General features: G+C 39.6%; 1 protein-coding gene across 1 annotated transcript; it reads left to right on the top strand.

The window, feature by feature from the left end:
• The first annotated feature begins 8,447 nt into the window (after window positions 1–8,447).
• On the top strand, window positions 8,448–10,211 carry MKRN2 (makorin ring finger protein 2). The gene has a single exon (XM_063450498.1). The coding sequence runs from the start codon at window positions 8,510–8,512 to the stop codon at window positions 9,761–9,763; it is 1,254 nt and encodes a 417-aa protein (XP_063306568.1). The 5' UTR covers window positions 8,448–8,509; the 3' UTR covers window positions 9,764–10,211.
• Window positions 10,212–23,307: the final 13,096 nt, after the last annotated feature.

The following is a 23,307-nucleotide window of genomic DNA, read 5'->3' as shown; positions in this document are numbered from 1 at the left end:
TATGTTAGTGTGTCTGTGTGTGTGTATATCTGTCAGTGTGTGTGTGTATCCATATGTCTTTCAGTGTGTCTTTGTGTGTATCTGTATGTCTGTCAATATGTATGTGTGTTTCTGTATGTTTATCAGTGTGTATGTGTGTGTATCTGTATGTCTGTCAGTGTGTATCTGTGTGTCTGTATGTCACTGTGTGTGTGTGTATATATATATATATATAAAATTGAAAAGCAGATGAAGGGAGCACACTTGGTCTTCAATTCAGTGAAACAACGTTATTTAATGTATTATCAAAAATACCTGAGCTGTGAATAACAAAAATTGACGTTTTGACACTCCTGGGGTCTTTATCAAGATCACATATATATATATATATATATGTCTGTCTGTCAGTATGTCTGTATGTCAGTGTTTGTTTAGCTGTCTGTCTGTCAGTGTTTGTGTGTATCTATATGTGTGTGTATCTGTGTGTCTGTCTATCTGAGTATGTGTATGTGTTTTTTTGTATATTTGTATCTGTGTATCTGCATGTGTGTGTGTATAAGTGTATGTGTATATGTGTATGTGCATTCATCTCAGCATTCATACACCAACACTACACACAAATACATCTCTGCACGCAAACCTCAACACTGCATGCAAACACACCTCTGCATTCAAATGTCAACAATACATACAAACACACCTCTGTATTAGACACCAACATTATACATAAACAGATCCCTGCATTCAAAAACCAGTACTACAAATAAACGTATGCTTGCATTCAAAAGCAAACACTACATACAAACACACCCCTACATTCACACAAACATACTCCATACAAAAACATGCTTGCATTCAAACACACAAATACTGCTCACTGCTAAATACAATCTTGCAGCATGGGGAATCGGTAGAGCCCCCGCTTTCAAGGCATTGTTAAAGTTGCACGACAGATGGGGATCTATCTTTTAGCCACCCTTTGTACATACACAGACATACATACACAGAAAGTCATACAGAGACATACAGTCTGTACATATGTACATATGTCTCTGTATGCCTTGTCTGTATGTCTCTGTATGACTGTCTGCGTATGTATGTCTCTGTATCACTGTGTATGTCTATCTGTATGTCTCTTTATGTGTTTGTCTGTATTTCTCTGTGTCCCTGTGTCTGTATGAATGTATGTCTGTGTTCCTGTATGTGTAGATTGTATGTCTGTGTTTGTTTGATTATGTGCTTTTTAGGACTGTGTGTCTGTATATCTTCGTGACTGTGTACCTGAATAACTATGTCTATGTGCTTGCATCGTTGTGTGACTGTATGTTTGTGTATTTGTGCATATATGTATTTTTGCCTGTATCTATGTCTATATGGGAGAAAGAGAGATAGATAGGGGCTGGGGGAAGGAAAGAGACATAAAGGGGCTGGCGGGGAAGTACGAAATACCTAAGTGAAGGGGCGGGGGGATAGGGGACGGCAAAATGCATCTTCGTCTGTGTAGAGAATCACTCAGTGGAGCGCTGAATTCAGTATCTTACCCCTAATATTATTGGGGAGACCATAAATCACTTGTAGATATAGTAGGTCTATATAAAAAAGATCAAAACATATAATGGTGCAGTATGCCAATGCACTTATGAAAAAAAGAATAAAGGAGGGAGTGTATATTCAACTCACATATTAGAGCCTGGAGATAGGCTCAAATCACGACAGCCTGTGGTATATATGTTTATACCAAACCTCCTCCAGATAGACAGCTCACAAATGTAGGGATGTATGTGGAAAAAACACAAAATATCCTAGTGCAGATATGTGTGTACAGGTGAACAATCAAGAGCAGCGGTGCATGAAAGGTGCTCACCTGAATAGGAGCCTGTTGTACTAGGCTCTATGTATATGAACCTCTGTGCCTTTAAGGGAGGCACTAGCCCTCTTGTGTCAGGATCCAGGAAGCAGTAGGAGATCCACACAGATGGTATATATATAAAGTAACAATTTATTTACAAAAAAGGATAATTAAAAACCATAATAGGGATATACTAGTTTAAAAATCAATGTGTAGATCTTCCTTGGTAGTCCGAGACGCGTTTCGCCGGTCGGGCTTTCTCAATCTGATAAAATTGCTACAGTCACTCCTCTACACAAAAAAGGAAGGAGAGAAAGACCATAAAGAAACCCAATGGCATTTTCAATCTGACGACCAGACAATTGTCTGTTCCTCAGATATCACTGCTTGAAAAAGGTTTAAAACTTGCACCAACTAAAATTTTGAATAAATTTGACACGTACATTGATCTTAATAAATTTAAGAGAAAACTGAGTTTGAAGAAATATTTCCTTAAAAATCCAATTTTGAGACCTAAAAATAATGTGGATTCAGGATTTAAGCATACTTCCCTCCAATTTTTTTCCTAAACAAAACATCTCAGAAAAGATGACAACGTTCGAAAGGATGGTAATGTTAGACGTAAATAAAATATGAGAACCCAATAAAAGTAGCTTTAATCTCAACTATGCTGAACGCCAGGCCTTAAGAAGCTTTAGACTAGACCACTCACTGGTTATTAAACCAGCTGACAAGGGGGGGGCATTGTACTATTAGAAAAATAAGCTTATTTGGAAGAATCCCTCAGATTATTAGGAGATACCTAGAAAATTCTACCCAAAGATCCCACTAACGATATCAAGACCACCTATAATTTATTAATTGACAAATGAAAAATGCAGGGCATTCTGAGTAAAAAATAATTTGATTTTCTAAATGTGCAATTCCCAAAGATACCAATATTCTATTATCTCCCCAAGATACATAAATCCATAGATAAACCACCAGGCCGCCCCATTATTTCGGGTATTGGCTCTATATCTAGCAAGTTGTCGCAATACATAGACAATTGTCTACAGCCAATTGTTCAAAACTGTCTGAGTTATTTAAGAGACACCCTTAATATTCTACAGGCCATAGAAGATATACAGTGGGAAGATAATTACTTTTTGGTCACGGCCGATGTCAGTTCTCTTTATACAATTATTGCACATGACAGAGGTTGTGAAGCCATCAAATATTTTCTAATGATGCCAAACATGTTTCCGTCCACACAAGTCGATTTCATACTAGAGGGGATTCGTTGGATACTCACTAACAACTATTTTTGGCATAACGATGAGTTTTATTTGCAACTATGTGGAACGGCGATGGGCACCAGATTCACACCCAGTTATGCCAATCTGTTCATGGCATTGTGGGAACAGAGGCATATTTTTGAACATGAGAGGTGGGCTGCGAATCTGGTGACCTACCGTCGCTATATCGACGACATCTTCCTAGTATGGTGGACGAGACATCATTGAATACATTTTTGAAATATCTTAATGATAATGATTGGGATATTAGACTCACCAACTCCTATAGTAAGAAATGTGTTAGTTTTCTGGACCTTAATATCTATATAGAGGACAACCAAATTAAAACTAGCACATTCTTTAAAAACAAAATGATGTCAACAGCTATATCCAAGGTAACAGCTGCCACTATTCCCCATGGCTTTTAAATGCCCCTAAATCTCAACTTATGAGAATTAAAAGAAACTGCACTGATAATTATACATTTTATGAACAAGCAGAGAAAATTATTGGCGATTTCAGTGATAAAGGCTATAATGACACACTCCTGAAAAAAGCTTTTCAAGATGTTGACTTACAAGATAGGCAATCACTAATTAGATATAAAGAGAAAAAACAAAATACGTATGAGGAGTCTGTACCGTTTATTTGTGATTTTAATTGCCAGAGTGAACAACTGAAAAAGATTTTAATTAAACACTGGCCCATTTTGTTGAGTGATGAGGCACTTAATCAGATTCTCCCAGTGAGACCGAAAGTTATCTACAGGGGTGTTCCCAACCTAAAATGTGATCTAACCCAAAATTATTTTTCTCTAAAGAAAAAAAGAAAAAAACAATTTAACGAATCTAGTGGGTTTTATGGTTGTGGCTTATGCAGTGCTTGTAGAAACACCAATAGCCACAACACCACTTGACAGAATTCTAACATCCTCAAGATAGAAATAAAAAAATTAAAATTAAAGAGATTATTACATGTTATTCTAAACATGTGATTTATATGATCTACTGTAATTGTGGCCTTGCCTATATAGGACGTACTACCCGTCCTCTACAAATTAGGATACAGGAACACGTGCGCAATATCAGAAATGGTTACATGAAGCACAGTCTATCATTGCACTTTAAATTGAATCATAATAGCCATCCGGGACAAATTACCTTTTTAGGAATTCAAAAAGTTGATTTTAACTGGAGAGGAGATGACATTATCAAAAAAATGGGACAGACAGAAATGAAATGGATTTTTAATTTGAATAGTATGCAACCCAATGGTCTCAATAATGACTTTGAGCTCTGTCAGTTTTTAAAGTAATTATACATAATTTTAATTAATTTTTTATTTTTTATTAATTCTATTTTTTATATACCACTTCCAAGGTGGTTATATATTCTCTAGGATCGATGTGCATGTCTAATTATGATTTATGTTTTTATACCAGCCAGGTAAAACTCTCTCTCTGTTTATGTATTATGTATTTTGCAGTTTATAATCTTTTTGGTACCCAAGAGTTATAATTGGGTTTCATTTGTACTTTGTATGTTTATTTTACTATATATATTGAACTATCTTTTCTGCTTGTCTCTCATTTCATGATTATGTTTCACTATTGGGACATTTTGATATATGCTCTCACTGAGAACGGACTAATGCCCACAGAAGATATGGTGAATTCTGCTTCAGGCAATCATTGGTAACAAGCATGTATTGAAGACATGCGCATGTAGCGCCAGAAATACATGCAACCCTACTTCCGGGCTTACAGCCCACGGACTGATAAGTGAACAGCTGTGAGAGACACACCTCTGTACGACACACGGCATGATTGGCCGCTGAACGTAAGCATACACCAATGAAGCGGACAATCCAGTAATTTAAGTGCCGCCCATCCAGGAAGCAATTTTATCCAATTGAGAAAGCCCGACCGGCGAAACGCGTCTCGGACTACCAAGGAAGATCTATACATTGATTTTTAAACTGGTATATCCCTATTATGGTTTTTAATTATCCTTTTTTGTAAATAAATTACTTTATATATATACCATCTGTGTGGATCTCCTACTGCTTCCTGGATCCGGACACAAGAGGGCTAGTGCCTCCCTTAAAGGCACAGAGGTTCATATACATAGAGCCTAGTACAACAGGCTCCTATTCAGGTGAGCACCTTTCATGCACTGCTGCTCTTGATTGTTCACCTGTACATACATATCTGCACTAGGATATTTTGTGTTTTTTCCACATATATCCCTACATTTGTGAGCTGTCTATCTGGAAGAGGTTAGGTATAACCATATATACCACAGGCTGTCGTGATTTGAGCCTATCTCCAGGCTCTTTAATATGTGAGTTGAATATACACTCCCTCCTTTATTCTTTTTTTCATAAGTGCATTGGCATACTGCACCATTATATGTTTTGATCTTTTTTTATATAGACCTACTATATCTACAAGTGATTTCTGGTCTCCCCAATAATATTAGGGGTAAGATACTGAATTCAGCGCTCCACTGAGTGATTCTCCTTTTCTTTATTTTTTTTTTTTTGTGGCGGTATTATCCACCAAGGTCACCTTTCTTTGTATCTACTTGTGTAGGATTGGGATATCTGCACGTGTGTTGAGCTGCTTTTTGTTATATATTACTGTTAAAGCGCCTTTCTGAAACACAGTTTCTTTGTTTTTTTCATTAGGTTGCTAGAGTAGGATCTGCCAAGAATGGGCTACATTGACATTGTGGCAGGCTTATGCAATGTATGATCATATACTGTAACTAAACCCCCTTTATTTCAAGCCTAGATGAGATGTTTTTAATAAAACTATTACATTCTGTGATATTTAAAATTGCGGTTTAGTGAATGAGCCTTGGATTTTGTATGTTGTATAAATTGCCCCCAGCAGCACCCTATAACATATGCATGTACAGGTGAGTGCAGCCTCTTGGCTCCATAATGCTGTTACAGCCATAATGCTGGCAAAGCTTGTGTTTATTTGAGCAGATCCTTCTTTACCTCTTGTCTGTGTTAACCTTTTGTATGCTACCTGCTTGTTGTTAACTTTCTCTGATTGTAAAGTGCTGTGGAGCTTGTTGGCACTATATAAATAATAATAATAATAATAATAATAATAATAATAATAATAATAATAATAAAAAATCATCATGGAACATGTAGTCCACAATATCTGGAGTGCCAAAGGTTGCGTAGCCATGATCTAGCCTGTGTGAATGCATATGCATAATAAAGTGAATGTAGATATTTTTGTGAATGCTTCTGTGTATGAATGCAGGTGTGTGAATATGAAAAGGGTGTCCATTACATTTTGCCACTGAATCTTGTTGTCTGCACATTGTAGGTGACAGCTAATAAGATCTTTCAAGCACTGCTATTATTTCTCTAATATTTTTGATGTCTTTGTTTTGTTTGCAAAATCATTTAATTATTGATACATTCAGCTGTATATTAATCCCACATAGTCACACGGGTAGCTCACATAATAGGCAAGGAATTTTAATTATTGCTCATCTAGTAACATAAATTCTGCTCATGTCTTGTTTTGTTTTTAGGCAGCTCAACTTAAGTAAAGGGCTGTGTTAAAAGGCTCAGGATAGTCTTTCTTTGCTTGTCTCAGATTGCAAGGAACATATACAACATATATTGCAAGGAACATACATATACAAAGGGTGACTAGTAACTAGCAATGGTGTGCAATGTAATGTCAAACATTAATTATATCAACAATACATTGAACAGACTTTTGAACTGAAGGTTTTACTTGGTGGGTGGCTTTGCATGTTTGTATCTTTCTGGCTGGGGGAGATAACCAAACGCAACCCTAATCCATTAGTATTGCTCTTCCATACAGCATTTCAGACTACTTGTTTATTTAGAGAAAGATTGACATAGTAGATATATGTTTGATGCCAATGCTTTATGGTGACAGAATACAGATATATACACTAAAGCACACTGAGCTTACTGCTTTACTAAATATAAAGATAGTGTATTGTGAATTAATTCTCACGTCTTTAGCTGATAATAGAGGAATAAATACTTGTGTTTTCAGTGAGGGCTTTAATCCTCAATTGTTTTTATTACCCTCTTCTTCTCAAATGTAACAGACCAGCCACATTTGTTTGTCAAATGTTTTTATTGAAACATTTTCATTTTTAATACTAATATTACTAATAATCATGATAAAATAATTTAATATATTGTAATGAAGACAAAATGAAAAATAAGAATATAAAGAAAGAAACAAAAAGAAACAGGGGGAGAAACATCAATCCATTGCAAAATTGACAACATATGCATTATGAAAAACACAACATAGTGTCAAATAAAATGTAATCAAGTATCATAAATCGGAAAAACACTTTCCATACATTGGCGGTAAATAGTAAATGATGCACATGCGAACATAACAAGAGTAAAAAGAGAGGCACACCAGCAAAAATTTTCGTCACAAAGAGTATTTTCGTTTGACATTATCCTCCCATATGTTTCAGTGGTGAGTTTAATGATTCTGTTGTGCTTGTTGTCTATCTGAGGTGCATCTCATAACACTTATTCTCTAAGGCCAATGTTAACACCTCTTTAAAACCAGGAATTACGTTAGACTCCCAGTAACGTGGAACCACCATAGTGGCCACTATCAAGACGTGGAAGAAAAAGGGGTGTAGGTTAGCGCTAATAATATATAGGACAGGCAGCGACCTTATAGAGGGTAACCCTCTAACCCTCTATACAAGGAATACAAGGTAAAAAACAGAGAAAGGTTGCGCCAAAGTTAAAAAATAATCAGTAAAAACTATACAATGATAAAAATAATAATAATAGTAGATAAGTTCCAATGAGTGTCAGAAGCTCAAATGGTTCAGGTCTCTAATTCCGCTGTGGGGGTGACTTCTCTTGTTGTAGTGGTTCACACCGTCTCGTGATATGGAAGACACAAGAAGAGAGGACCAATCGTGCGGAGTGTATAACAGTAAATGTAGTAGTATTAAATCATATGTATTTCACTCACATTTAGATGAGCTATAGCCAGCTCTGGGTTTGTAGGCATATAGCGGAATAATCCCCGCTTACAGGATGTGTTGGTGCTTGTCCTCCAGGGGTTGGGTCCAACTTTCAGAAGAAGAAGATAAAAACAGCAGATAGTGCTCTCTGATGGTATTTTTGAGGTGATGAATAAAATAAGATAAAATATACTCACAAAAGAAGTGCAGGTCACACTGCACTTTTGAGGTAGCGTTAGTGGTATAATCCCCACTTCAGGATATATAGTATAAAAATGCCAGTTGAAATAATAAAAATTATAGTTGTGTGTAAAAAATGATGATTGGGCGTGCATTCACGGGGAGACCTGGCGTGGGACAATAACACGGGTGACGTGAGACGGAGCACCACCATGAGTAGCAAACACGTGACCTGCAGATATTTCATACATGGCGTTTGCCGTGAAGGATCAAGATGCCTGTTTTCCCATGATCTAACTTCAAGTAAACCATCTACTATCTGCCGGTTCTACCAAAAGGGCCTGTGCACCTATGGCTCCCGCTGCAGATATGATCATGTGAAACCTTTGGGGTCTTCTCCGGTTTATTTTACTCAAGATGCCTCACCTGCAGCCCCAGATATTCCTCCAGTGCCTCCCCCAACAGAAACCACTGCACCTGTCACCAAAAGCACCCCTTTACGACGAGAGAAGAAGTCTATTGTTCTTCGAGATCGCAATCTTTGTGAACTCACTGATGAAAAGTCACGATCAAATCCAGCACCCAACCCAGAGCACAGCAATGACATGCACGGGACAGATGGGGAAGTGAAGCCACACTCTTACCTGGAAGCTATTTGCACAGGTCTTGAAGAGGTAGACATTGCCCAGTCATTTCCTGAGGATACTGAACAGCTTTGCCCTTATGCTGCAGCAGGAACGTGTCATTATGGTGAAGAATGCCCATATCTCCATGGGGAACTGTGTGACATCTGTGGGCTGCAAGTTCTTCATCCTTATGACCAGGAACAGAGGAAAGCACATGAAAAGTTGTGTATGGCAAATTTCGAACATGAGATGGAGAAAGCATTTGCGTTTCAGGCAAGTCAGGAGAAGGTATGCAGCATCTGTATGGAAGTTGTGTACGAAAAATCATCCGCTTCTGAAAGGAGATTTGGGATCCTCTCAAACTGCAATCACACCTATTGCTTGGCCTGCATAAGACAGTGGCGATGTGCCAAACATTTTGACAATCCTGTCATAAAATCTTGCCCAGAGTGCCGTGTAATATCGAAGTTTGTGATCCCGAGCGTATATTGGGTAGAAGACCAAAGTAAGAAAAATGAGCTCATTGAAGCATTTAAACAAGGCATGGGGAAAAAGGCCTGTAAGTATTTTGACCAAGGACGAGGAACCTGTCCTTTTGGCTGGAAATGTCTGTACATGCACGCATATCCTGATGGGAGAAGAGCTGAGCCAGAAAAACCACGCAAACAACATGGATCGGAGGGCAATGTCAGGTTCTTCAATTCTGTGCGACTGTGGGACTTCATTGAAGATCGTGAGAACAGAGGCATCCCGAATCTTGAAGATGAAGAATCTGATCTGGGAGACCTTTTCATGCACCTGTCGGGAGTAGACCAAGAAGCTTCTGCTGCATCAAATTAATCCGCCTGTATTTCTTAGTATATAGGGTAGTGGCAGCTGTTGCGTGCAAGTAGTAAAGACAAACCTTCAATGTTTTATTGAAGGATCAATAATGTGATGTGTGTGTGTGTACGCTGATTTGTTTAAGAAAAGAAGAAAAAAAAATCATTGAGCTTATAGGTAACCAGATACCATGAATGGGGAATTACTGACGCAACTGCAATTTTATACCCTATCATTTTATTAAAGATCAGCAGTTAGTGCTGAAATGATTTGCTCATATAGCCTTCCCCCTTACAATTTTACAGCTTTTAAATGTCGACACCAGAGAGACCAATAGGTTATACTGGGTTCTTTAAATCTGCAACAATAGAATTTGTCAACCCTATTTCTTGATATTTTGTAACATCACTGTTAATTTGTTCTATAACACTAATCAGCCCAGGGCCTTATCTGAGTGGGTATTAAGTACATTGTTGTATTTTGTTTAAACTATTATTCATAAAAAAAAAAAAAAAATGATAATGGTGCATATATCTAACCAAAAAATCATTTATTCTTATAAAACACAATATAAAATAACCATAACGCGTTTCACCGCTGGGGCTTTATCAAAATGGTATAACATATATCCTGGCACATGAATAGTATATATAGGTACACTAGTACTTTAAAAAATGGCGCCAAAATTACATCATAGTTTGGTGGCCAATCAGAATCATACACTGTACATTTAAAAAACGGATTTAAAATTGAGTTTAAAATTTGAACCAAAGGAGTGTATCTTTAATAAAACGTTTGTTTTAGTCATATCAGATAGTTTTTTTCTTAAAAACGATGTTTTAAAAGTTCAGTGGAATAAAATGTCGAAATCGCACGTCACGTGACCCGCACAGCACCATGGGTAATGTAGTGCGCCGGTCACGTGATCAGCCTCTGCAGAGTAGGGAGGTCTTGTAAGCAATGCTGACGTCCAGTGAGTGGGCGGCATCCATTGCATGAGGGGCAGATCGTGAGGCAACACGTGACCCGCGGCCAATAGGAGGATGGCACGCGGGTCACGTGATCGGCAGTTCGGCGAAAGGGCGCATGGGAAATGTAGTTTAGCGCGCCCTTTCGTCAGTAAATCGTTATAGACTAATAGTTCTCAGAAAAAACATATTTGTATATGTATAAAAGTTTGTTGAGGAGGTAAATAAATGATTAGATGAATTAGTTAAGTATAACATATACTGGCTAACTATAAATAAATTAATGGATGAATTAATTAAGTGTGAATTGTACTGGCTGATTAAGCATATTAAATAAGACATTAGATGTAATAGTGCAAATAGGGAAAATAAAATGCGTATGTAGACATCATAAACATCACTACTCCATATTAATTCTCCTTGACCTCTCTGCTGCCTTTGACACAGTTGATCATTCTCTCCTCCTTCAAACTCTTCAATCACTCGGTCTCTGTGACTCTGTCCTCTCTTGGTTTTCTTCCTATCTCTCCCAACGCTCATTTAGTGTCTCCTTTTCCAAGGATACCTCCTCCCCTCGCCCTGTCTCGGTTGGAGTTCCCCAAGGCTCTGTCCTTGGTCCCCTTCTATTTTCTCTTTATACTGCCTCTCTTGGAAAACTTATTGCCTCTTTTGGATTCAACTACCACCTGTACGCTGATGACACTCAGATATACCTCTCCTCACCGGACCTCTCCCCGGCCGTCCTGCAACGTGTCACTGCTTGCCTCTCTTCCATCTCTGACTGGATGTCGTCACGCTTTCTCAAACTTAACCTCTCTAAAACTGAACTCCTTGTCTTTCCTCCTCCTAATACTGATCCTCCTCTCTCACTCTCCCTTCAAGTCAGTGATATCCACATAAGTCCATCCCTACAAGCGCGCTGTCTTGGCGTCATACTTGACTCTGGTCTCACCTTTGAGTCTCACATCCAGTTTGTTGCCAAGTCCTGTAGGTTCCAACTCAAAAACATAGCCCGCATCCGCCCCTTTCTTACGCAAGATGCTACCAAGGAGCTTGTCCATGCTCTAGTAATTTCCCGCATGGATTACTGTAACCCTCTCCTGATTGGTCTCCCCAAAAGCCGTACTGCCCCGCTACAGTCTGTAATGAATGCTGCAGCTAGACTGATTTTCCTATCCAGTCGGTCCTCTCACACCTCGCCCCTCTGCCAGTCCTTACATTGGCTCCCTGTATCCTATAGGAGTCAATTCAAAGTGCTAACCCATACATTTAAAGCACTGAACAATTCCAGCCCCTCTTATATCTCTTCACTGATCCAGAGGTATGCCCCTCCTCGTACCCTCCGCTCTGCCCGCGACCACCTCCTGACCGCTGCTCGCACCCGTACGGCCAACTCACGCTTGCAGGACTTCTCACGGGCGGCTCCTCTCCTATGGAATAACTTGCCTACTGCCATCAGACTCTCCCCTAGTCTTCAATCATTTAAGAAGGGCCTTAAATCCCATCTCTTCAGGAAAGCGTATGGCCTCCCAGAGTAATCTCTCCCTTACATACCTGTCCCTATGGGATAGTGCTTTGCTCTCTCCTCCAGCTCTGCTTCACTCCTACTTGATATTTCCTATCCTAATGTTTCTAATACCCCACCTCCTATAGACTGTAAGCTCATTTGAGCAGGGTCCTCTTCAACCTATTATTCCTGTAAGTTTTCTTGTAATTGTCTTATTTATTGTTACATCCCCCCCCTCTCAAAATATTGTAAAGCGCTACGGAATCTGTTGGCGCTATATAAATGGCAATAATAATAATAATAATAATCACTTATATAAACTTTGTAAAACCAAAAAGCAATAGAGATATTTCTGGACACTTATATGTAATAAATAAATAAAATAAAAAAAATGAGATAAAATAAAATACAATAAAATAAAATAAAACAATGAGACCCATCTTAAAGAATAACTGGTAGTGGAAGCCTTAAATTTTAGGCTTTCATTAAGGTGCATAAACATATTTAAGCATATATATTAATGGTTTATATATTAATGATGAACATATTAGCGATAATGCAGTCAGGCTGGGGGTATCCCAGACTATAATGCCGTAGGTAACAACTATGAATCGGATAGCCCCAGACTGACTGCATAAAACCATACATAATAAAATTACATTTATTAAAAAAACAATCATATTATTATAAAAAAATTAAATAAATCAAAATCAGCGTTTAAGCCTTGGGCGGTTAGAGTTTGTAGATTGAACACCCACTCCATTTCTGATCTCCCTAAGATATTTTTTATGTTGCCCCCTCTCCAGGGCAATTTACATTTTTTGATACCTATACATTTTAAAAATTTGGGATCCCGATTATGTTTAACAAAGTGCTTAGACACAGAGTGATTGGGGTATCCGTTTTTTATATTCCGGCAATGTTCTGCTAATCTGGTTTTTAGACATCTGGTGGTCATACCTACATATTGGAGGCCACATGGGCACTCCAATAGATAGATGACGTTGGTGGTATTACATCCAATAAAATCTTTAATGGTATAGTTTTTGTTGGTGATATTGGATTTAAAATTAGTGACTTTACAGTGTGTAGAGGGAGCAGTGCTCTTACACACAATGCATCTTTTACATTTGTAAAATCCTGTAGCATAACCTGGTCTCCTATTTTAGATATATTGATGATCTGTTTTTTATATGGAAAGGCCCGGAGGACTCACTTAACTCTTTTATATCACACCTTAACTCCAACGACAGAGGGATTGTTTTAACATGTGAATATAGTAAAGAGATAATCCATTTTTTTAGATTTAAGTATTTTGATCAAGGGAGGCACAATACACACTAAGACATTTTTTACAAAAGTATGCACTAACACTGCAATTGATCACACCAGTTGTCACTATAAACCATGGCTGGAGAGTGCACCGAAAAGTCAGTTTTTACGAATACGTCGAAATTGTTCCCACATTAATGATTTTAATGAACAATCATTGGTTTTAAAAAAACAATTCATGGAAAAAAACTATTCACCCACAAAATTGGATAACACTTTATTATCAGTGAAAGAAAAACCTAGAGAGAGCCTCCTTACCTATAAGGATGAAAACAACACGAAAGCCCCCACCCTTCCTATAATTTTTAATTATAATAACAAACTGGCATCTCTAAAGACAAGACGATCTCCTGAAAGAAATCTTACCAATACAACCTAAAATTGTTTTTAGAGGTGCACCAAATTTTAGATCCATTTTAACTGACAACTATACTAAAGAAATCAAAAATCCACCACACACCTTTTTAGATGGAGCTACAGGATTTTACAAATGTAAAAGATGCATTGTGTGTAAGAGCACTGCTCCCTCTACACACTGTAAAGTCACTAATTTTAAATCCAATATCACCAACAAAAACTATACCATTAAAGATTTTATTGGATGTAATACCACCAACGTCATCTATCTATTGGAGTGCCCATGTGGCCTCCAATATGTAGGTATGACCACCAGATGTCTAAAAACCAGATTAGCAGAACATTGCCGGAATATAAAAAACGGATACCCCAATCACTCTGTGTCTAAGCACTTTGTTAAACATAATCGGGATCCCAAATTTTTAAAATGTATAGGTATCAAAAAATGTAAATTGCCCTGGAGAGGGGGCAACATAAAAAATATCTTAGGGAGATCAGAAATGGAGTGGGTGTTCAATCTACAAACTCTAACCGCCCAAGGCTTAAACGCTGATTTTGATTTATTTAATTTTTTATAATAATATGATTGGTTTTTTAATAAATGTCATTTTATTATGTATGGTTTTATGCAGTCAGTCTGGGGCTATCCGATTCATAGTTGTTACCTACGGCATTATAGTCTGGGATACCCCCAGCCTGACTGCATTATCGCTAATATGTTCATCATTAATATATAAACCATTAATATATATGCTTAAATATGTTCATGCACCTTAATGAAAGCCTAAAATTTAAGGCTTCCACTACCAGTTATTCTTTAAGATGTGTCTCATTGTTTTATTTTATTTTATTGTATTTTATTTTATCTCATTTTATTTATTTTATTTATTTATTACATATAAGTGTCCAGAAATATCTCTATTGCTTTTTGGTTTTACAAAGTTTATATAAGTGATGTTTATGATGTCTACATACGCATTTTATTTTCCCTATTTGCACTATTACATCTAATGTCTTATTTAATATGCTTAATCAGCCAGTACAATTCACACTTAATTAATTCATCCATTAATTTATTTATAATTAGCCAGTATATGTTATACTTAACTAATTCATCTAATCATTTATTTACCTCCTCAACAAACTTTTATACATATACAAATATGTTTTTTTTCTGAGAACTATTAGTCTATAACGATTTACTGACGAAAGGGCGCGCTAAACTACATTTCCCATGCGCCCTTTCGCCGAACTGCCGATCACGTGACCCGCGTGCCATCCTCCTATTGGCCGCGGGTCACGTGTTGCCTCACGATCTGCCCCTCATGCAATGGATGCCGCCCACTCAGTGGACGTCAGCATTGCATACAAGACCTCCCTACTCTGCAGAGGCCGATCACGTGACCGGCGCACTACATTACCCATGGTGCTGTGCGGATCACGTGACGTGCGATTTCGACATTTTATTCCACTGAACTTTTAAAACATCGTTTTTAAGAAAAAACTATCTGATGTGACTAAAACAAACGTTTTATTAAAGATACACTCCTTTGGTTCAAATTTTAAACTCAATTTTAAATCCGTTTTTTAAATGTACAGTGTATGATTCTGATTGGCCACCAAACTATGATGTAATTTTGGCGCCATTTTTTAAAGTACTAGTGTACCTATATATACTATTCATGTGCCAGGATATATGTTATACCATTTTGATAAAGCCCCAGCGGTGAAACGCGTTATGGTTATTTTATATTGTGTTTTATAAGAATAAATGATTTTTTTGGTTAGATATATGCACCATTATCATTTTTTACACACAACTATAATTTTTATTATTTCAACTATTTTTCCTGGCATTTTTATACTATATATCCTGAAGTGGGGATTATACCACTAACGCTACCTCAAAAGTGCAGTGTGACCTGCACTTCTTTTGTGAGTATATTTTATCTTATTTTATTCATCACCTCAAAAATACCATCAGAGAGCACTATCTGCTGTTTTTATCTTCTTCTTCTGAAAGTTGGACCCAACCCCTGGAGGACAAGCACCAACACATCCTGTAAGCGGGGATTATTCCGCTATATGCCTAAAAACCCAGAGCTGGCTATAGCTCATCTAAATGTGAGTGAAATACATATGATTTAATACTACTACATTTACTGTTATACACTCCGCACGATTGGTCCTCTCTTCTTGTGTCTTCCATATCACGAGACGGTGTGAACCACTACAACAAGAGAAGTCACCCCCACAGCGGAATTAGAGACTTGAACCATTTGACCTTCTGACACTCATTGGAACTTATCTACTATTATTATTATTTTTATCATTGTATAGTTTTTACTGATTATTTTTTAACTTTGAGGCAACCTTTCTCTGTTTTTTACTATCAAGACGTGGCCTACCATTATCTTATCCACTTTGGTAGTTTTCAGGGAATAACTTGAATAAACATAGTTCTGGAGTCAAAGTCACAACAGAAGGAGTAATATCCCTGATTACTGTATAGACATTCTTCCAAAATAATTGTAAATGTGGACAATGACACAAATATGGAAATATGTGCCTGTCTACCCACAGCCATGCCAGGAAAGATATGTAGAATTGCGGTATATTTTCTGGAGCCTGGATGGTGTCACATCATGCCATGATCTGCAGAGAAGTCTGGCGATGGCTTCTGGTATCCAGTACTCTTTTTTAAAATTCTTCTTTAGTTTTTCTTTGTTTTTTGGTTTTCTATTCTATGTCTGGTTTTCTTTATGCTGGGTTTTTCTGGGTTCATTCCTGTAATCCGTCCCTGGAATTCCCAGTCTCTTGGATTCATTTAAATGTTAGTTTTATGTTGCCACACCCGTTTGTTTTCCATCATTCCTTTTGTTTCAGTGTTCCTGCAGGCAGCTGCTCAAGTCTTCTGCCCTTTCTTGCAGGTAAGTAATATGTGTGTTTTCTTTGGTTGGTTTAGCTTGCATTAGGCAGAGTAGGACCTGCCAAGAATGGGCTACATTAACATTGTTGGCAGGCTTATGCAATGTATGATCATATAATGTGACTAAATCCCCATGATTTTCATATATAGTACTTAGTTATTTCTCCTCTTGTTTTACCATTCATATCTTGTCTTGTTTAAGTTTGTATTCCCAGTCCATGTACAGTCCTGTCCAGTCCTGCCTATGTTATGTCAATATTTCCCTTATGTATTGTGTACATGTTCTGGGTTTAGCTTCCTATCCTTCTCTGGTTCTGAGTTCTACTAGTTTTGTCTTGTTTTCATGTTTGGTGACTATCCTAGCCTCGCCTTGTTTCTGTACTGGATACATTCATGCTGCAGAGCCTCCCTATCTAGTTCCTGGGAGGTTTGCATATCATCTAGCTCCTAGCTCTTAGGATCCGCAGTAGCTGTATCAAGGACCTGGTATGTGGCCGCACAAATGCTGGTGCTCAACACCAGAGGGCGTGTGGTTACCCTGCACCAGGCCCTGATAATCCACTTCCACGCTGGAGAATCCCAACTTTTCATCAGGCACTCAGGGGTTTCCGTACACCACCGACACCGACATAACACGTTATAGTGGTTCTCCAAATGAGCTAAACATTGGATCATACCTTTCCAATTTAATGAAATAACCAACAAGTCTTCCAGAGATATCTCTCTATGGAGATCCCTCATCCAAGCTTCTATATAACCAAATGTTGTTAGGGGGCCTAGCATTAACATAGGAATAGCACATTAATATAGTAAGTTTTCTGTCCAGGTCATCAATATAAATTTTTTCTAGTTGGGACTTCTCTAAATGAGTATATTTTTGGCCTAGTATGGGTACTTCAAATATCTCACTCAATCTGGTGGAACATTTTATTTTTCTATTTTTATTTCATTTTTTTATGGGAGCACTGAGGCCACAAGAAGTGGTGTAACCAGTCCTGCCATTAATTTATTGTCAGCATATTAAAGGTGATATTTATGTCTTGAATACATGAAGACTGTACTCTTATGAAGGGGGGTGGCAGGGCAGAAATAGATAGGTTTTGGGCCTGCATAGAAGTGTAGTTAGGGAACCATTCAGATTAATTTAGTTTATTATTAAACACTTCTGCATATGTTATAATCTGATAAATGAATGCCATAGAAAAATATTAAATTAATAAATAGTGCACATTTTTAACCTTATCAATATTTTATTTGTTGTAAAGTAACAGAATCCTTTTCTAATAACTTGGTCTATTTAAATTTTAGATTTAGACGTATGTTTATAGTAACTATTATTATTCCAGCATACAGCTGAATTAATCACATTAGTAGTATTGTTCCTTTGTTCAGCAGTTGTAACTAGTTACTAAACTTTCAGTTTTAAATTTGGTACAGAGAAGTCCATATCCATTCAAATTTAGACTTTTTTTTTTTCTTCAATTAAAACGGTGTATACTTTTGGAGACATGACATTTTAGCCCCAAGATAGAAGCTTCAAGCGTCGCGATGCAATGTATAGTCTTCCAGAGTCAGCTGCAGTTACACACTGCTAATACACAGTGAAATGTGTTTATTTTTTATTTATTCTTTTTATTTAGGCAGCTAGAGAGGATCATACTGCATTCAAAATGCCTTTCAGCACTAACTTGGAGTGCCCTTTAAACTAGACATGTCCAATTCGGACGAATTTCAGACATTCGAATGCTTCCGAATGCCGAACAGAACCGAAATTTTTACCCATGAATATCCCTACTTTAAGCGTAATTATTATTGTTCTTTATTTTGGAAATCCCATGTCATAGCTGATCAGATTGTGTTTATTCTATAAATTGTAACTAGTTGTACTTGTAGACTGTATGAAAGAGAGAGAAAGAGTGTTTGGTATCTATTCAACCTACTTTACTTACTCACACTCAAACAATAACTTACAGTGTACATATAATGAACAGAGAGAAGAAATGTGATGGTGTAATCAGCCATTTAGTGAAGGAGCAAGAGGTAAAGGGATACTATAGGTACCCATACCGGATAATTCTTAGTGAAGTGGCCTGGTTGTAGTTATTCTATGCCCCTTAGTCTTGCAATGGAACAAATTGCAGTTTTATAGAAACTTTAATGTTTTTTTTTTTTTTTAATTCTTTATTTTTGTGCGCTTGGTTTGGCAGGTTAACAGTTTCATACATAAAAATGGTATGACAATTTCAAGTGGTACAGTACAACAGTGTTAACATTGAGGTTGCAAAGTTGTGAAGCACATTTTCATATAACAAGCAGGCTTGGTGACATACCCGGGGTTGGCAAGGTTGTTACAAGTTTGGTGTTATGTGTATTATTCCCCTGGTGTACTACAAGTGTGGAGGTGTGAGGGTGCTCCCTGGATCGGGCTGCAGTATGTCAGCGTGTGTGGGAGCATGTGTATAAGTGTTCCAAGCTGGTTCAGGTTTGTGGTCCTGGATGCCTGTGTGTACTCGCCTGTGGAGCTCTTATTAGGACCAGGTTGGCTGGGATGACATGTGTGTGGGGTGCTCCGGTGTGCGTTGTACCCCGCGTGGCATCTCATCGATCCCCCTATCCCTGGGGGTGGTGGGGGGTGGGCAGAGTGGCGTTGATCATAGTGGGCGCCAGGATACTATTTTGCATGGGGGACTATCTGTCGGTCTTGTGAGAGTGGGGGCCCCAAGACTGCGGTTATAGTAAGGTTGGAGGAAACAAACCAAAGCAGAGCAATGTAAAAATAAAAATAAAAGGAGGGACATTTATGCGGTGTGATATGGGGTGAATGAGCTGCAATAGTCCAGCACAGAAAAAAAAAAAAGTAGTAAAAAAAATCTAGTTTAGGAGTTGATAGTCCTTAAAACTACCTCTCCTCATCTGAAGAGATCTAGATCTTCCCTTTGGCAGTTGTGTCCGTGCCATGCATACCGTCCTTGGGCTCAGTCCCTGTGCAAGGTCAAGTGACTAGAGTCTGTGTATCTCGTGTGGACTGTCCAGGAGTAGAGTTGTCCTCTGGTTCCCAGCTCTCTGGTTGGCTTGCCGTTGTGGCGGTGGGATGTGAGGGTTGCAGTCCCAGTGCCTTAAGAAAGATGGGGGCCCCTACCGGGGATGTGAGGTGGTGTGCAGTCCCATTGTGGTGGACGAGCAGGGCGCCAGTGTTTCCCCACCTGTAGGCAATGCCTGCTTGGCGCAGTGCGGTTGTCATGGGTCCAAAGGTCTTTCGTTTCAACAATGTGGCTCTAGTGACGTCCTGAAAGAAGGAGAGCTGAGCTCCTTCAAATGTCACTGGTGTTTTGCCTTTAATTGCGGTCATTATTTGTATCTTGTCCGTTACTGTCGTCAAGCGTAGAATAACATCTCTGGGGATGTTGGATGGTGAGTGTACGGAACTTGTTACTCTGTAAATCCCATCCATACATAGTTTCTTGGCGGTTGCCTGAGGACTGGTCACTTGGAGGTGTATTGTTGTGAGCAGCCGTCGCGTATAATGCGGTAGTTCCTCTGTCGTGACCGTGGTGGGGATTCCCCTGATTTTGATGTGCTTTCAACGTTGTTTATCCTCCAGGGACATGATTTAACCTGCTAGAACATTTTGCTCTGCTTGGAGTCGTTGGATCGAGTCCTCGTGGGTGGACACTGTGTCCTGGATGTTGGTAATGTCTGCTTCCACTGTCACAACCCTCTCTGTTACCCTTTGCATGTCAGCTTTGACCATTGCAACGTCTGCCACCAGCAGTTGTTGTATGTTGATCAGGAGGGCTTTTAGGTCCCCTCCTTAGTAGTGGGGGCTGAGTCATCTTGGGATTCAGGTGTCGGCTGGTGTGCCTTCAGGGGAGCTGCTGTCATGGCCGGATCAGCCCTGTTAGTTTCAGATGCCGGGGCAGCGGGGGGTCGATGCGTGGTTTGTGCTGGCTCTGATTGTGCGGGCCTAAGCCACATTTCCCCTATATCTCTGCCTTGTGCGCTGGAGCCAGCCGTGGCTTTTGTGAGCGGCGGCCCATGGCTGTGGTATCCGTCTCCAGGCTAGGTGTGTAGTGCTCTAGGAGGCGTCCGCCGAGGTAGGCCTCTAGGCTTTGGACTGGCGCCGCGCGGCAGGCCGCGGACCTGCTACTCTGTCTGGGTTGCTTGGGTGCATGAAAAAAAGGCATAAATCGATGCGGTCCTTGCCGCTGGTCAGTGCTGGGTGGTTGTCGAAGTTCGATGGGGCTCTGCTTGGGTGAAATTTGACAGATTCTCTCTGAGTTCGGGAAAACTGGTTTAGATGGTGTCTGAACAGGATGGCTGCCAGGCTCCGCCCCCTTTAATGTTTACTTTAAAATGCTCAGACTAGCACTAGAGGTGCTTCCTGCAGTTTCACAGAGTTTGACTCTGAAACGATGTTGCATGTCCTCACACTTTGCATGAAGACATCCAGTGTCAAGAAAAACCCAATAGAAAAGTATTGATTCAACAAACTTTGACAGAGGAGGAGCGCAAACCATTTCCGTGGGACTACAGCGCTGGAATCAGTTAAGTGACTGAAAGTTTTTTTTTTAACCCTTTCATGAATGGATCGGAGAATGAGGAGGGCGGGGGCCCGGGGGCACTGGAAAGTGTTCCTTTAAGGATGTGGTACTTAGCCTGGTTAAAGGGTTCACCTTTATGGGAGTTAGAGAATGAGTTTAAAGGAACACTATAGGGTCAGGAACAAAAACATGTATTCCTGACCCTATAGTGTTTAACTCACCATTTAGGTGGCTTGCAACCCCCCCCCCCCCTTAGCCCCCCTATTTAAGTTTAAAACTCACCTTATTTACAGCACCACGTGGGTCCGCCAGCACTGGCCCTGCCCCCTATGTGACATCATCAACATTGCAGATTTATAGCCAAACCAATCCTTTCCCCAGAGGGAAAGCATTGGATTGGCTAAAATTGGCACGGGCGGAGCCAAATGCTAGTTTGGTCAATCAGGACCTCCTCGTAGAGATGCATTGAATCAATGCAACTCTATGAGGAAAAGTCAGCGGCTCCATGCAGAGCGTGGGGACGCTGAACGGCAGAGCTGCCTACTGTGCAGCACTGAGCCAGGAAGCACCTCCAGTGGCTATCTGAGGACTGGTCACTTGGAGGTGTTTCTAGGTGTTTCACATGCACACACATACATTCACATGCACACACACTCATACAATCACCCACAGACACACACACACACACACACACTCACACACTCACTCACAGACACACACACTCACTCACAGACACACACACTCACACACAGACACTCACAATTATTATTTTGATAATTAAACATTTTCCACCCAGCCTCCCTACCTGGCGTGGATCTGTCCCTGGGGGCCAGTGTGGCTGCTGGGAGGCTTGCGGCTGTGGTATAATCAGAGGTGATGAGGGAGCTCTAATCTCCCTGCTCTGCTCCCTCGCGGGCTGTCTACTGATGCCAGGAGCCAGAATATGAGCTCCCTCATGCCTCTGACTATACCACAGCCGCGCCGGGGGTTCCAGAAGGCGGCCTGGCAAGATGGAGTGCTTCCCTCCTGCCGGTCACTGAAGTCTTGCGCCCCCAGAGCCAGTGCGCACTAAGGCGGCGCCGCCTTGGCCGCCTTATGGACGCGCCTGCCCTGTGTGCGAGCAGTGGACAGGAGAAGGTTATGGGAGTGTAGAGACCGAGAAGGGGCATACTTATGGATGAGTGAAGAGTTGTAGGAAGGGCTAGAATTGCTCAATGCTTTATAGGTATGGATTAGTACTTTGAATTGACTCCATGTACACCGGAAATCCATGTGTTGGCTTTTACTATACCTGTAGGACTGGTCATGATAATAAAAACCAAGAAAAGTTTATTCTATGTATTGGGGCTGATGTGTAACATAGACATTGCTGCTACCAGGGACGTATTAGCCGCGAGGCAAACAAGGTATTTGCCTTGGGCAGCACTTTCCAGGGGGTGGCAAAAAAAGCAGCCCCCAAATGCCCAAGGCAAATGTCTTGTTAGCCTGGCGGCTAACTAACAATCCAGGCAGGCGGGCGGGCAGGCGGTGCTGGCGAGGGAGCACTGATTAGTGAGCTCTCTGCTCAGCTCCCTCGCACGCTGCAAAGTGATGCCGGGAGCCGGAATATGACGCCTAGGGCAGCACAAAACCAGGATACACCACTGGCTGCTACCCAGGAGCAGTGGGAGTTTGAGCACAGGGCTTAATTTTATATGGCAATAATGTGCAGAAAGATACGTTACAGCAATATATTTGCAGCTTCATTTCTTACATATGAATGTTAACTGTTTCAATGAAAAATGTAGATATTAATGAAATTTTAGTAATCTCAAACTTTTTTTAACTTAACAAATGTGTTTTATATTCATGATTATTCATTTTCCAAAAATGTAATATCCTATTAGCAAATTAAATTGCATCTATATTGTTCCTGTTGTATCAAGTAA

Source organism: Pelobates fuscus, chromosome 4 (assembly GCF_036172605.1).
Source record: "Pelobates fuscus isolate aPelFus1 chromosome 4, aPelFus1.pri, whole genome shotgun sequence".
NCBI classification, from domain to species: Eukaryota; Metazoa; Chordata; class Amphibia; order Anura; family Pelobatidae; genus Pelobates; species Pelobates fuscus.
Note: the sequence above shows the minus strand (reverse complement) of the source record. Positions and strands in the feature narration are given on the sequence as shown.